General features: G+C 40.9%; 1 protein-coding gene and 1 long non-coding RNA gene across 3 annotated transcripts in view; one reads left to right on the top strand and one right to left on the bottom strand.

The window, feature by feature from the left end:
- Positions 1-17,442, bottom strand: part of LOC126175749 (sperm flagellar protein 1-like) — a 211,997-nt gene that overhangs the window by 87,535 nt on the left and 107,020 nt on the right. The window contains exons 1-2 of one of the 2 annotated variants that reach the window (XM_049922716.1): positions 10,582-10,679; positions 2,170-2,285 (exon numbers count right to left, since the gene is read on the bottom strand). In XM_049922716.1, the coding sequence (XP_049778673.1) occupies positions 2,170-2,280 (111 nt within the window). In that variant the 5' untranslated portion in view covers positions 2,281-2,285; positions 10,582-10,679. Of the gene's footprint in view, positions 1-2,169; positions 2,286-10,581; positions 10,680-17,442 lie in introns of those variants that run through there. The other variant, XM_049922715.1, reaches the window with a different exon arrangement.
- Positions 1-17,442, top strand: part of LOC126175751 (uncharacterized) — a 115,892-nt gene that overhangs the window by 33,281 nt on the left and 65,169 nt on the right. The gene's annotated exons all lie outside the window — the stretch shown is intronic.

Raw genomic sequence — 17,442 nt, 5'->3', positions numbered from 1 at the left:
ATTCTCTCAGTGGGGGCACAGTAACCGGCTGCAATGGGGTGTCCTGGGTAGTTTGGTTTATGGACTTTAGGAAGCATGTAGAAGGTGGGAGTGCAGGGAGTGTTAGGGGTAAGTACAGAGATGGACTCTGGGGAGAGGTTCTGGGATGGGCCTAAGGATATGAGTAGCGACTGGAGATCCTGCTGGATTACTGGAATGGGATCACTGAGGCATGGTTCGTAGGTGTAAGTTTCTGACAGCTGACGGGATCCTTCTGCCACGTAATCCTTGTGGTTCAAAACAATGGTGGCGGAGCCTTTGTCTGCAGGTAGGATTATAAGATTGGGAACAGTTTTTAGATGGTGGACTGTGGTTCTTTCTGTAGATGTAAGGTTAGTTTGCATGTTGAGTGATTTGGGGAATGATGGTGAGGCAAGGTTCGAGGTTAAGAAATTCTGGAAAGTTAACAGGGGGTGGTTTGGAAGCAGAAGGGGTGGATCACGGTTGGATGGAGGAGTGAACTGAGTTAGGCAAGGTTCAATATTGGTATTTGGTTGAGTCTGACTGGCCGGGTTGGTGGCGAAAAGGTGTTTCCACTGTAGGGACTGGAAGAAGGAGAGAAGGTCTTTAACTAGTCCTGCATGGTTGAATTTGGGAGTGGGGCAAAAGGTGAGGCCTTTGGAAAGGACTGATATTTCTGTGGGACTAAGGCTTCTGGAGGAAAGATTCATAATGGTGTTGCAGGTCTGTTTTGGTTCTGGGTTCTGTGTGGTGGTGGGAGGGAGTTTTGGAGGGTGGGGTAAGTGTAGTAGATCTGCAAGACAGGGTTTGTCAGCTATGAGGGGGCGTGGGGGAGGTTTGGAGATTGTTGTAGAAGTGGTGGGTAGTGGTACTCCGAGGCGGGAGTAGGAAGTGAGCAGGATGGAGAGCTTTTTGAGGTAGCGTTGTGCATGTTGCTCAAGTTCCTGCAGGGCAAGAGTTTCACTGTGTGTTATGGGTTCCAGGAATTTGGGATTACATAGCAGAAGAATTTTGCGGATGGAGAGAAGGTACTGCAAGGAGGATTGGGCTTGGTTGTTATGGTTTTCCAGGACTATGTTGGTGAGGCCTAAGGATTGGCGCAATCTGAACAGCTGGAGGTCATCGTGGAAGGAGGGGTGGCATCCAGAGTTGAGTAATTTGATCATAAGGCCATTAGGGGGGATTTCATGAGCCAAGCAACAATGCAGGAACAGTATGTGGAACTGGGATCTGGCTAGGGATAAGGAAACTTATCTATATTGACGCAGATGGAAGGAGCAAGGATCCATGGTGGTGCAAAAAATGCGAAAAATTACGTAAGAAATAGAATTACGTCCGAAAAGTTACGCAAAAATACACTCAAATATGTGTGAAAAGTACGAAAAGGACGAAATGGATGCACAAGGGGAAAAAATGAGATGAAAGAAAAGTGTAAGAGATATGTCACATCCCATAAGGAGATATATTCTCAGTAGTTCTTGTACAATATCATGAAGGTATCTGCCCTACAGATGCCTAAAAAGTTCTTGCAGAGACTTGTGAAAGACATCAATGATATTCTTTCAACTTTAAGCAACAAATCAACGAAACATTCATCAGTGGAATGAGGTCTTTGAAATGGAAAAGATCATTTCCACCCATTTTCACCTTAGCTAGGGAACAATACAGCACACTATAGCAGTATGGCATTGTAGTAAACACTGTGAATGCAGTATTGACTACTGTGTGCTGCTTGCCTTCCAAGGAAGAGGTGGGTTTCCTCCCCCTCCCCCACCCTTCCCCACTACCTCCCACCGCACCACTTAACCATGTGCAGTAGCCCACATGACAGGTGTAGCCAATCTACCTTTATTTCTGGGAGGTTTATTCTCAGCTGAGGTGAATGTATAGTAATTACTTGTACAGCTTTGGAATATTTACCAACAATTAAATCTACAGAATATGTAAGTTAAGTCACAAAAGAATAACCAATATGTGTATGCATATGCATGTTGAGGGTTAGAAAAGTAGAAGGTAACAGTCACAAAAAAAATGCATCACTTAGTAAAGAACACAATTCACATTCTTTGTAATAAAAATGTTGTTGACTGGTGTTATCTTTACATGACATTATGACAGAGGAGCTTGCTATCAGTGAATGTTAGCTTATTATGACGAACAACCACTCACCTTTCTATTCAAAAGATTCCAGTTGCCTATCTTCAGAGATTTTGAACTGGCTGCAGCATAGTTGTGAAGATCGACAAGTTTTGGAAAGAAGTGCTTCAGTAATTCTGCCATAAGTACTGAAAAAAGAAGAGCTGTGTTACCAAGTTTGCCTTGCATTACTACAAAGATGAAATGTGCATCAGTATTAAAAATATGTGCAGTGTCATGATGAAACATTCATCAAATAGAATGGTTTGTGTCAGATGACTGGAGTGTTGTCAGACCTTGCACTGTACACAGCTGCAAAGAAAGTACATGATACAATTGTGGCTGTGAGTAGGATGAGAAATTCTAGACAGAACAGTACTGTAGGCACAAAAGTATGCATAACTCTAGAAAAAGTTTCATGAATGCAATTATGTCAGCATTACAACTGTAACTGATAAAGAGGTTCAAGAGACATAATATATTAGATTGGCTCTTCACTGAATTGATACTTCCAAAATAATACACTCCTGGAAATGGAAAAAAGAACACATTGACACCGGTGTGTCAGACTCACCATACTTGCTCCGGACACTGCGAGAGGGCTGTACAAGTAATGATCACACGCACGGCACAGCGGACACACCAGGAACCGCGGTGTTGGCCGTCGAATGGCGCTAGCTGCGCAGCATTTGTGCACCGCCGCCGTCAGTGTCAGCCAGTTTGCCGTAGCATACGGAGCTCCATCGCAGTCTTTAACACTGGTAGCATGCCGCGACAGCATGGACGTGAACCGTATGTGCAGTTGATGGACTTTGAGCGAGGGCATATAGTGGGCATGCGGGAGGCCGGGTGGACGTACCGCCGAATTGCTCAACACGTGGGGCATGAGGTCTCCACAGTACATCGATGTTGTCGCCAGTGGTCGGTGGAAGGTGCACGTGCCCGTCGACCTGGGACCGGACCGCAGCGACGCACGGATGCACGCCAAGACCGTAGGATCCTACGCAGTGCCGTAGGGGACCGCACCGCCACTTCCCAGCAAATTAGGGACACTGTTGCTCCTGGGGTATCGGCGAGGACCATTCGCAACCGTCTCCATGAAGCTGGGCTACGGTCCCGCACACCGTTAGGCCGTCTTCCGCTCACGCCCCAACATCGTGCAGCCCGCCTCCAGTGGTGTCGCGACAGGCGTGAATGGAGGGACGAATGGAGACGTGTCGTCTTCAGCGATGAGAGTCGCTTCTGCCTTGGTGCCAATGATGGTGGTATGCGTGTTTGGCGCCGTGCAGGTGAGCGCCACAATCAGGACTGCATACGACCGACGCACACAGGGCCAACACCCGGCATCATGGTGTGGGGAGTGATCTCCTACACTGGCCGTACACCACTGGTGATCGTCGAGGGGACACTGAATAGTGCACGGTACATCCAAACCGTCATCGAACCCATCGTTCTATCATTCCTAGACCGGCAAGGGAACTTGCTGTTCCAACAGGACAATGCACGTCCGCATGTATCCCGTGCCACCCAACGTGCTCTAGAAGGTGTAAGTCAACTACCCTGGCCAGCAAGATCTCCGGATCTGTCCCCCATTGAGCATGTTTGGGACTGGATGAAGCGTCGTCTCACGCGGTCTGCACGTCCAGCACGAACGCTGGTCCAACTGAGGCGCCAGGTGGAAATGGCATGGCAAGCCGTTCCACAGGACTACATCCAGCATCTCTACGATCGTCTCCATGGGAGAATAGCAGCCTGCATTGCTGCGAAAGGTGGATATACACTGTACTAGTGCCGACATTGTGCATGCTCTGTTGCCTGTGTCTATGTGCCTGTGGTTCTGTCAGTGTGATCATGTGATGTATCTGACCCCAGGAATGTGTCAATAAAGTTTCCCCTTCCTGGGACAATGAATTCACGGTGTTCTTATTTCAATTTCCAGGAGTGTATTTGTCATGCAGCATATACAGGACATGTCTAAGAGGTGATGATAACACAGTGTAATTACTGACTAAGATACTACCAGCATCATAAGGATCATCTTCAGAAACATGTGACTGCTTTGATGAATATTTGACTAACAAAACCCTGGTCATTATACTGAAAGGGGAATGTTTACAGAAATGAAAGTAAAATTCAGTATGACCCAAGAAAGTGCATTAATAACTTTAATTTAAACACATCATCTGATGACTTGGTAATGTCATGCTCGAGTCTGATATATCTAATAAATATATCAGTCAAATTCTCCATTTGTATGTAGGGCTTACATGACATCAGCAATACTGTGTCAATAATTTATTAATACTGGCACCATGTAAAAAAATAAAATAAAACATTTTAAAAAATCATTATTGGTAGAGTATTTTTGCATCCATTTCTTGCTTTACTGGTGGTGTACATTTGAAAAATCTGGGAGACCATAAGAGAAGCAGTGAAATGCAAAAGGGTGGCAATAGAGTCCAATATTTTACGGATGATTAAAAACACAGACCACAAGCAGATGCCAGGCAGAAGTGGTAGAGTGGAATGGCAGTTGCCAGGAGGAAGTGATGGAAGGGAATGCCTTTTTCCTGTTCACCCTCTCACTATCCTGCATTCTGATTGGGTTACACTTATTGGGGTAATATCAGCATCTTTGGCTGTGGACTCGGGCTTTGAGATGGAAAAGGGATTGAGCTATTCAAATGCCACCATATTAAATATGCATCACATGTACATTGATTCAAATAAATGGTTGTGACAGGGGTCTTCTCACATATTGCAGACTGTTAACAGCACACAGAGCAACACAGTAGCAAATCACTATTCAGTTCAATAATAGACAACAATAACAGGTGAAAACGCACATCATCCACACATACGTCCACAGTGAGCAATATTACAGCTATAGTCCCCAAAGTACTGTTGGAAGATCACATTCAGTGAGAGCATGATTTGTGATAAGTGCGAGAAAAACATTGAAACTAAGAAATTTAGTGTTACTTGTGGTCTCTGGTGTTGTAAATCACTTCATATTGAATGTGCAGTCCACGCCAATAGTGATGGTCGCCTTGTAAAATGCTCAAAAGGTTGATTAAAATATTTTTGTGAAAACTGTGAACTGAGATTAGGAAACAAAATCTCAGAAGACGGTAATACAGCAAAACATGTCAAATTTTATATGCTGTGCAACAAGGTTAATGTTGACTTAGTTGCATTAGTGACTAATCTTAAGATCCGAAAATAATGAAAGATGTTTCTGTGCTAGTGTTGACAAATTTTTTAAAAAAAGAAAACTCTAGACCCTTTAATTTCTACAATAGGTTAGAAATGTTGTTTTCACAAACTGAAGAAGCAGCTCACACTTCGAGAAAAATGGAAAGGCAATGCATAGAGGTTGTTGGAAATGATATGCCATGCATTATGCCGAAACAGAACAGGTGAAATTCACTCATCTGAGGAAAAACCCAAATGCAAAACTGCTGTACATCAGAAAAGCAGCATCTACTACTATCACTAGTCAAGGAAGTACTGAAATAAAAAGCATGTGAAACCATCAGATGCCAAATTTCCAATGAGAAATAACGTTGATGAAGATCCGAACATTGCTGCAGAAAAAACATCCATCATTGAAAACAGGCCAGATCCAGATGCAAACAAGCTGATGGACGTAAACTCTACACAACGCTTAAATATAGACTGGTAGGAAATAAATAACAAGCACAGGCACAAAAGAATTTCAACTGTACCAAAACAATATAACGAACTCTGTATGTCCATCTTTTCAGAGATGACTGCTGGACTCGGCTGTTGAGTACAAGATGTCAAATCAAACACTTTTCAACCGTCTAATTTCCAAACTTATTTTATTTAGCCCACTGTATCTAGCAAATATCTACAGATACCGGTATTTGAACGCTGGCCCCTAATTTGACTGCAACCGAGGTTGGAATCTTCCTACTCTTCAGTCAGGGGGCCTGAAGATGGCGTAATAAATTGCTGAAACTGGTAGCCAAATAAAATAACTTTGGAAATTAGATGGCTGAAAAGTGTTTGATTTGACATCCCATATAACAAATTGGCCAAAACTACAGCACACAACACCCCCATCCCCATCCTCTGGCTCTCAAGGAAAGGAAAAAAATATAATGTAGTCAGGTGTTTTACTTCCAAGAAAATGATTTAAAAGTCCGTATTACTTAGGTTTTTAACTGGGTCGTAACTAGAACATTTGTCTAACAACATATGTAGAATACCTCATACCTCCAGATCTAGGCCCCCACCTACAAACTATCGTTTGGGCACCCTTGATTACATGTGAACCTCTCCTTATTGTACGTCACAGGGGGCAGACATTAGCACTGGCACAACAATACCAGCATTAGACACTAAACGGTAGAGTGGCCACCCACTAATTGAGAAGCAGTTATGATCACAGGCGGATAAGCGTAGGGGGGAGTGACCACAAGGCAGTTGTAGCGAGACTGAATACCGTAACGTTCGAACCCACCAAAATAAACGCTAAGTTCATCTATTTAAAAAGGCAGAAAAAAATTCGCTAGACGCCTATCTAAGAGGCAACCTGCATTTCTTCTAACCTGACTATAAACGAGTCACAACACACTTGCAGAAGCAACAAAAAAAGTATGCCAAATTTAAATGAGCGTGAACTCCGCAAGGTTGGCGAAATTTTACAGAAACTCTAAATTTAGCGCAAACTTCAATTTGAGATGTTTTTAATAGTTTCCACAATGAAACTCTGTTTCGAAACTGGCAGAAAATCCAAAGAGATTCTGGTCATATGTAAGGAACACCAGCGACAAGACGCAGTCAAACCTTCACTGCGCGATAACAATGGTTATATCACTGCTGACCGTGCGACTAAAGCAGAGTTACTAAACACGGTTTTCCGAAACTCGTTCACCAAAGAGCACCAATTAAATATTCCAGAATTCGAATCTAGAACAAATGCCAACATGAGTAACTTACAAACATATCCTCCGTGTAATGAAGCAGCTTAAATCACTTAATAAAGGCAACGTTTCCGGTCCACTTTGTATTTTATTCAAGTTCCTTTCAGAGTATGCTTATATAACAGCTCCGTATCTAACCGCTCACAAACAGAAAGACCAATACCTAACGACTGGAAAGTTGCACAAGTCACATCAATACCGTCATTTAAGGTTACTTTGCTCCACTTTTTACAGATTTTTTAAGAAAATAGTTTAAAAACATGGGTTCCTTAATGTTTTTGTTTCTCAAAATGATTTGATTAGTTACAACAGTCTTTTGCAAAGTATTATGTATTTATATCTCTTAAAATAACCTTTCATTTCTATTTTTTATTGTTTTTTTTTTAAAAAGTGGTACAAGGTTTCCTTGCCCTGGGGATACCTTCCACCAGATGCCTAAATTTCATTAAAAATGAGGATTACAGAGGTCTGGAGTTACATTTGACCATAGGAATGAAAGGGAATAAAGCAATTACTAAAGAAACAAGGACTACAGAGTACTGGAGCCATGATTGACCATCAGAATTTTAAAAAATAACAATATCATTAGCAGAAACAAATTTTATTACCAAAATAATTTAACAAATTCTAGATTTAACACAAAATGTAGCCTATATTGTGAGTTAACAGGTCCAATATCCTTCAAGCTGTGGTATGGAGAATAAGCCACGTTTGCTTATCTGTTTCGGAGGCTGAATGGTGCAAATTATTTCATCGAAGTCATACTTCATTTCATCTTTCGGCATTGGCCACTTCCATGATTTCTTAGACTTTTGCATTGAACTTATTGTAGCTCCATCATCGCTTACATCAGTAATTAATCCAGGAAAATATTCCCCCTCATATCTGAAGATCAGATACTGGCCCACAGTGTGCACAGCTTCACCAAATTCTGGACTTTTCTTCTTCAGCTTGGTTAGTAACTGGGTTTCGTCCACTTCAAACTCTACAGGTGATGGTGACCTGACTTGAGATCTCAGATAATCCTCATCTTCAGAAGAATCTCTGAGAGAGATGGCATCAGTATCTTCTCCTGAGCTACTATATTGATTTTTGTGACTTCTTCTGTATTTCTTCAAAACCTTTTTCTCCATAACTGTCACACTTTTACGAGGTGTGACTGAAAGCTTCTTTCTTCCTCTGTTACTGGCAACACCAGTAGTCCATTCAGTTCTCTTATTCTCAAGGGCTTCAATGAAAGAGTCTTGTACTGCATCTTTGTCACAAGTTTGTAACGGAAGACGGCAAAGAATTTCATCAACATTGATTGGATAAATGCTGCACTTTTGGAAACCTGCCATTAGGTTCTTTGCTGAGTTCTTACCAACTATATCCATTAATCTCTTTAACAGAAATGGGAAATGCTGTTTCTGCAAGACAGTGTCTTTGAAACCTTGCTTGCTACTTTTCCACTATGTAAGGACCAGTCTCCAGGCCACTTTCGTAGGCCTGAAGAAAGAAGTGTCCAAAGGCTGTGTAATGTGAGTACTGTTCGCTGGTAGACAGATTCACTAAATGTTATTCTCACCACAAAGCTCTAGAACATAAGTTGTCAAATGTGAGGACAAATTGTCACAGGTTACTACTTTCTTTCTTTCGAGCTTTTTCAGCCTTGATAGCATCAACTTGGTGAACCACTCGCTAAATGTATTACTGTCAAATCATCCACTAGGACTATGTAAGTAAAGGCAGCCAGTGGGCCCATTTTCTTTCCATGTAGACCATAGATGTGCTGATATGTAAACAACAAATGGAGGCAAAACTTCTCCCTCAGCATTGCCAGCAAACATTACCGATATACTGCTCTTGGAGGAATTACAGATGTTTTCTGAATATTTTGAACCTCTTTTTGTGAGTACTTTCTTTTTCCCTGGATCGTCGGTTAGGTTGGTTTCATCAAAATTCCATATATTACTACCTGGCACATCTTTCATTTCAACTTGCAAATGTTCAACATATTATCTGAGAACACGCTCATCAACTGCAGCTCTACTCCTTTTAATGTTGGTTGCAAAACGTACAGAAAGTTCAGGGTGGCGTTTGGTGAAGCCCAAGAGCCATTCATAGCCTGGACAATTGTCTTTGAATCTAGGAACTCTATGTCCCTGTCTGGCAAGGTATGACTTCACAAATTGCATGTTGTACCACCACACAGTGAGACCTTCAGATATGGTGGTCCAGACTGCTGTACACACTGGTACCTCTAATACCCAGTAGCACATCCTCTTGCAGTGTTGCATGCCTGTATTCGTCGTGGCACTTTGGAGTTCTACTGGAGTAACAGGGAACCTATATTTACTCAACTGCAAATCACATTTTACAAACTCTGCTTCTTCTTCATTAGTAAAAATCTGTGGGAATCCTGGATGTGAATTACTTCCTTCCTTTGACTTCAGTTTATTAATGATGGTTCTTCTTGGGATATTAAAAAGTTTTTCTGCTTTCCTTTGTGATATCTCCTCCCTCCTAATGGCTTGTAGACATTTCTCCAGTTTCTGGACTGCAATCACAGTATCGCCTATTTCCGACCATTCTCTTACACTCTCGTGGCGTTTTCACCAGTCTGAAAGAGATTACAAACATTGTTCGCTGCCAGCAGCACACTATGGAGGTAAAATAAGTCAGAAATGTTCGTAGATGCGGAAGAAATGCACCCTGGGGATACTTTGCATCACTTTTGTTGTGGTGTAATGTTTCCCCAAAGTAAGAAATTTCATAACCTACAACAGTCCATCGTGTCTTACGGCATAGTGTTCTGGGGTAAAACTAAATCAAGCTTAACAGATATCTTCAAATTTCAGAAAAGAGCTATACGAATCATAACACATAATTCTCCAAGAACTCATTGTAGGCCCCTTTTCAAAGAACTGCAAATACTCACAATACCATCACTGCATATTTTTAAAAGCATTCTGTGTACAAGAGCACATATGAAAAATCTACATACAAATGAGGACTGCCATAATTATAATACTAGAACTCGTAAGAATTTGTGTGTAGAAAGGGTAAGGACAACATAAACCCAAAAGCATGTGAGTTATTTTGGAATAAAACTGTACAATGCTCTGCCAGTGTACATGAAGGAAATAATAGATGAAGTAAAATTTAAGACTGAGCTTAAAAATTACCTTTTAAGCAAAACTTTCTATGATGTAGATGAGTACTTTGATTGTGTGTAAATTTATTGCCAAAAATTTTAATTTATATGTCTAAATTTGTACTTTTAAAAAATGTCTTGAAAGTGATATCCATTATTATGTCTGTAGTACTTGTACTAGTACGATAACTTTGTTGTGACAATTCCTACATCATGTAAATGATTTACAGGAAGATAATAAAATGAAATAAAAATGAAGTAAATTGACAATGACACAAACAATAGCCCATCAAACGAAAAACTACGATACTTTTCAGCAACTAGACGTTCTGAGTAACTAAAATAATGGTGACTGACCTTCACAGTGACCAGTTCACCCTGTGAAAAGCACAGATTTTTCCATCTTAATTTTATACACACTTATGAACCTCTGTACTAAGATGCTTGTGAAAAATTCAAAATGGCCGACAACTGAACATGCAAGCAAGAGTGCCAACCTGTAAGTGCTATCTTTCATAGAAAACATTGTTCACAGATATACAGCAAGTAGTGTATCATCTATGAACCAAAGAAACGTTTTTTTTTTTTCAAATGGGGAAACGTTTGACCCTGTGGACCAAAGTAACCTCAAATGACGGTACCCAAGAAAAGAAATAGATGTAATCCGCTGAATTACAGACCATATCACTAACGTTGATTTGCAGTAGAATTCTGGAACATATTCTGTAAACGAACATAATGAATTACCGTATCTCAAAGAAAACGATTTATTGACTAATAGTCAGCACGGATTCAGGAAAAATCGATCTTGTGAAACACAACTAGCTCTCTATTCTCACGAACTAATGACTGCTCTCGACAGGCGTTGTCATAGTGATTCCGTATTTTTAGGTTTCAGAAGGCTTTCGACACCATACCACAAAGTGTCTTCTAGTCAAATTATGGTGTATCATCTCAGTTGCATGACTGGATACGTGCGTTCCTGTCAGGTAGGTCACAGTTTGTACTAATTGACAGAAAGTCATCGAGCAAACAGAAGTAATATCTGGCCTTCGCCAAGGAAGTGTCATAGGCTCTCTGTTGTTCCTAATCTACACACATCAAAAAAAGTTTTTCATCACCTCGGTTCCCAGAACTCCTGAAGATAGACATTGGCTGTGGATATGGTATCACAGAAATAGTCCCTTTGACTTTACAGAGATGTCACTAAACCCACCCAAAGATGTAAGCAACCATGCATGAGCAGCACCTATTAGTTGGAGGGGGCCCGACAGCCGATCAGTTCCAGTCATTCCACCAACAAGAAGGTACACGAATATAGGCATGCATCATTGCAAGAGGACGTGCTACTGAATATTAGAGGTACCAGTGTGTACAGCAATTTGGACCACCATCTGTGAAGGCCACACTGTGTTGTGGTACAACATGCAATGTGTGGTTTTCATGAGCAATAAAAAGAGTGGAAATGATGTTTATGTTGATCTCTATTCCAATTTTCTGTAATGTTCCGGAACTCTCAGAACTGAGGTGATGCAAAACTGTTGTTGTGTGTACATAAAAGACATAGGAAACGATCTGAGCAAACTGTTTTTGATGTGTGTACATAAAAGACATAGGAGACGATCTGAGCAACCCTCATAGATTGTCTTCAGCCATTTACCGTCTTGTAATATCATCAGATGATCAAAACCAACTGCAAAATGATTTAGATATCTGTACAGCGCAAAAAGCGGCAATTGACTCTAAATAATGAAAAGTGTGAAGTTATCCACATGACTAACTAAAGAAAGACACTAAATATTGCTATCACGATAAATCACACAAATCTTTTTGCTGTAAATTCAACTAAATGATTAGGGATTACAATTATGAATAACTTCAATTGGAACGATCATATAGATATTGTTGTGGGAAAAGCAAACCAGAGATTCATATTTAGTGGTAGAACACTTAGAAACTGCAACAGATCGACTAGAGAGACTGCATACACCACACTTGTCCGCCCTCTTCTAGAGTACTTCTGTGCGGTGTGAGAACCGGATCAGATGGAACAGATGGAGAATATAGAAAAAGTTCAAAGAAGGGCAGTTCGTTTTGTATTATCGCGAAGTAGAGGAGAGAGTGCAACGGACATGATGCGTGAATTAGGGTGGAAGTTATTAAAACAAAGGCGTTTTTCCTTGCGGCAGAATCTGCTCGTGAAATTTCAGTCACCAAACGTTTTCTTTCGAATCCGAAAATATTAAATCGGCTCCCACTTACGTAGCGAGAAATGATCATCATCATAAAATAAGAGAAATCAGAGCTCGCACAGAAAGATTTAAGTACACGTTTTCCCTGCACGCTGTTAGAGTGTGGAACCGTAGAGAAGTAGCTTGAAGGTGGGTCGCTGAACCCTCTGCCACGCACTTAATTGTGAATTAGAATGTTTCTTCACCCTGCCCCCTTCGCCACTTCCCCCCCTCCCCCCGCCCTGCCCCTCTGGAGTTCATCCTGGATTCTTCTCTGTCTATGATCAAGGACTTTGTAGATACGTATTTGACCATCTGTTGGTAATTCCACACCACCATTTATACCGCACATATGCTTCAGGCTTGATCGTTTTTGAACTATGCAAGGGCACCAACATGAACATTGTGCGATTCCCATGACGTTATTGTGAAAACTTACGAAACTAGTGCGACGATATAAAAACAATCGTAATAACAAAAACATTTATACAAGCCATAAAGACGATGTGTTGTGATTATTGCAGTGAAATATATAAAATAATATAGAAAAAGAACAATGAAAATTACTATTAAAACGAAATTATGTATTTCAAGGATAATCTGTGAACAAAGATAAAAATGAGTAGACAGAGAGAATAGGAAGAGAAACAACTAACTACTCATCGTTTTGTTCTTGATTGTACAAGGACGCCATTGACGATTCGTGGTGAGAATGGTATGAGGTTGTTACTAACACTGTAAGAAAAAGTATTCTTATGATAATAATAATAATTATTAATCCTATAAGTGTGTAAACTTGTGTTTTCCTTTCAATAGTGTAGGGAAAGGCATCCCATAATTATTACTGAATAAGTTCCACTTTTAATATACGGAGCTGATTTTGTTTCAAATACGCCATTACGGGCGAGAACATAATTTTAAGTTTTTTATTCCGCCACACGGCTTAATAATAGGAACTCACTCGCTGATAATTACCTGCTTAAATGTTTAACTTGAAAGTGAATTAATATTTCATTGCAGAAACTGTTTTTGTGTTAGCCTGGACCAGTCAGCATGGATCAGGTCTCATGCGATTCACTACAATATGTGTAAACCATGGTTATCAGATACTCCACTTTTTACGGATTTAAAAGTTTTTTTCGTCTAAAAGTTGATACTCCATTTTTTTCTTTCGCCTAAGTCTCTAATATAACTTTTTTTTAAAGTTCAAGTTCATGCAAAGATGATAGCAGCAATGTCCAGGCGATGGCACCATCAAATGGTGAGGAACAGCTGCTAGTCAGTCACATGCGCAGTGAATAGAGTATAAGTGAGCGTGCTGTCCCTGTGTAGAATGGGGAAGGTGTGTGATCTATCTGTGTTTCATCAAGGGCAGACTGCAATGACCCGCAGGCTCGGCATGAGCATTTCGGAAACTGCACAACTTGTTGGGTGTCGAGGAGTGCTGTGATGAATGTTTTCAACACGCGGCAAAACCGAGGTGAAAGCATGTCCAGACGTCGTGGGGTTGGATGCCACTCCTTATTACAGATGTCAGACACCACAGATTGTACACACTAGGAAGACAGGGCAGGTGGGGATTTGTGGTGGAACTAACATCAGACTTTAATGCTGGGCAGAATACAAGTGTGTCCGAACACACAGTGTACCGAACACTCTTAATGATGGACCTCTGCAGCTGAAGACCCATGCATGTGCTAATGTTAACGCCAAGACATCAGCAACTATGACTGAAATAGGCACATGACCATCGGCACTAGACATTGACACAGTGGCAGAGTGTTGCATGGCCTGATGAATCCCAGTACCTTCTTCGTCAAGTTGATAGGATGTGCAAATCCATAATCTTCCAGGGGAACAGCTCCTTGACACCCATGCTGTGAGACAGAGACAAGCTGGTGGTGATTCCATTATTATCTGGGGAACATTCACATGGGCATCCATGGGTCTAGTCGAGTTTGTGCAAGACACTACTATGGTGGCCAAGGAGTTTCGTACACTGGTTGCTGACCACATCCACCCCTTCACGACAATCATGTTTCCTGACGACAGTGACATTTTTCAACAAATTAATGCGTCATGTCACAACAGCAGGAGTGTGATGGAGTGGTTTGAGGAACACAGTGACGAGTTCCGTTGGTGTGCTGGCCCCCCAACTCGCCAAAAACGAACTAGTTCGATCACATTTGGGATGTGACTGAACGTGGCCTAAGAGCTCATCACCCCCCTCCCCGGAATTTACGGGCATTAGGTGAGTTATGTGTGCAGATGTGTTGTCAGTTCTCTCCACGGACCTGCCACGACACGTTTCCGCTGTTGTCCACGCCAAAGGTGGACATGCCGGCTATTAATATTACAAGCGCAAACAAAGTTGACACTCGGCGCGGTGGCTAATGGGAGCGACTGTAAATGGGCAGTGCCTTTACAGTCGCTCCCATCAGCCACCACGCCAAGTGTCAACTTCGTTTGCACGTGTAATACGTAGTAATAATGTTATGGCAGATCATTGTAAATATTCATGGTGGTTATAGATATGATGTGGTAACAATTACAACCAGTCATAGCGGCTAGTGTCAGACAACAGCGGCGTTTTGCCCTTAATCTGTTTGAGATTTATCAGTACAAAATGGTAGGTTTCGTGGCTACAACATAGCGATCTAACAGTTATTATATTACAAAAGGTTTTATCATACTCCTTACCACACAAGTACCACATACGAACATAAACGACTCTACAATGCAGTTTCAAAAAAGGTTGTTATGTCTGTGTGTCATTTCACTGTAGAAGATGATGTGTTATGTAGGGTAGGCGTTGGGAGCGGTATACAAGAGAGAGAGAGAAACACTCCCTCCTTTCCGTTTTCTCCACTTCGCAGCAACAATCACTACCCCTTCCTTTCCTCGTGTTCCACATACGCAGCAGCCACAAACCATTGTTACGTAGCTATTTCTACTATTTAGCATTATTGTCAGTATTATCAGTTTAAATTCACATGTAGACAGAGCGAGACGCTCTTTTTTTTTGCGAATCCAACTGGTAAGTACACATTGTCGTATTTTCACCATCAGTATTAAACGAGGCAATTTATGTACCAGTTAGTGAAATGGCTCTTTTAATTTTAGAATGAGTGATCTTGGAATCCAAGATTCGCACAAGAATCCCCCAAAGAATACACTGAATCTAGTGTACCCTGAAGAACTGGAAAAAAAAAACGTTTTCTTGGGTTAAACCGGAACCGAACGAATATCGGGGTTTATGTGTTTATGCAGAAAGGATTTTAGCAATTTTCACGGTGGACAAAACGCACCAACACAGAGAATTAAGGGACATGCATTAAAGAAAAATGTAGTGTTGAACCAAAGAAGCTGAAGAATTATTTCGTAAGTAAAAGGAATGCAACGAACATCTTAATGCCACTTGAAGTGAACTGACCTTAGCGTATGGCTCAAATGGCTCTGAGCACCATGGGACTTAACATCTGAGGTCATCAGTCCCCTAGTACTTAGAACTACTTAAACCCTACTAACCTAAGGACATCACACACATCCAAGCCCGAGGCAGGATTCGAACCTGTGACCGTAGCAGTCGCGCGGTTCCAGACGGAAACGCCTATAACCGCTAGGTGACCTTAGCGTAGGGTGACCAAATTATTTTCGGTGAAAACCGGGACACATTCACCCGGGTGCCAATGGACACCTCATTCCACATGTACCCAGGTTTCTTAATTTTAAATATTAATGTTTTGTTGATACATTTTGTTAACCTGATTATTATAACTAATAAGAGGATACAAAAGATTGATATAATCTAGATTATCTGTATAATTAATGGCATTTAATAAACGTATACAGTAATAAAGAAATGTATTACGATTTTGCAAAATTTTATAGCCATTCAACTTTTAATCAATTAATATTAACATGAGCTTTAATATTACTGAGCACTTGTAGATGGAATTGACTGTCCTTGGAGAAAAGGATATTTTTCACTGCCTCAAGCCTTCTTGATCATGACTTTGTTCTTTGAGACACAGTGATATAACTCGGCACAATCCATTTTGTAGTTGTACAGGATCTGCATGATTGCTTCAAGAGAGTCCACCTCCATTCTGTTTCTTTCATCAGTCCACTGGATATTCATAAACGAAAATATTCTTTCCACATTGGCATTATGGGCTGGGATTGCAAATAAATACCTTGCAATTATTACCAACTCAGAGTAATGCTGAAGACAGTCACAGCTTTTAAAAAACTCACCCACTTCTCATGACATTCCAATGGTGTTTTTTTTATCATCATTCCACATCTGAAGACTTTCTTCAACAAAATCTGTCAGTATGCCGAACTGATCAATGAGAATGGAATCATCTATTTCAATCTCTTTACTCTTCAAATAATAAACTGTCTCTTCAACACTTATAACTGTATGTTTATGTATACACATTACGTGATGACTGGCAATTTGTCCCTGTTCGGGCGCCAATTATAACGATATGTTTGCGTAATGTGTATACATAAACATACAGTTATAATTGTCCCCGTACGTAGTCGCTAATTATAACAATATGTTTACTTTTGTGCTGTAACATATAGCTATAATCAGCGGTGGAAACATATTTGCGAACGCCGACCGTGTGCGGCTGTTTCTTGTTTGATCTTCTGATCAGTCGGAAGTTGCATTGCAAAGGAGAGAAAATGCCTATTCAAAATATAATTATTTTGGGATAGCTCAACATGAATTTCCTAAGGGACCGTAGTTTATCATGCATTTACCAGTAGAATATGGCGCGGAGAAAATATTTCGCCGCATGCAACTTCCGTCCGAACTTGACGAAAGAATTCGTAACTGTGAACTCTCTATTTGGCAGAAACATAAAGAAAATTAAATAACTTCATAAAGGCGTGAGACATAGATTCTATATTAAATAAATAGTCCATACGCCAGTTCCATTTAACTCTGAATTTATGGCAATTAATAGACGAACTT

Source organism: Schistocerca cancellata, chromosome 3 (assembly GCF_023864275.1).
Source record: "Schistocerca cancellata isolate TAMUIC-IGC-003103 chromosome 3, iqSchCanc2.1, whole genome shotgun sequence".
NCBI lineage: Eukaryota > Metazoa > Arthropoda > Insecta > Orthoptera > Acrididae > Schistocerca > Schistocerca cancellata.
The sequence above is the reverse complement of the archived record's forward strand: the minus strand, read 5'-3'. Positions and strand labels throughout refer to the sequence as shown.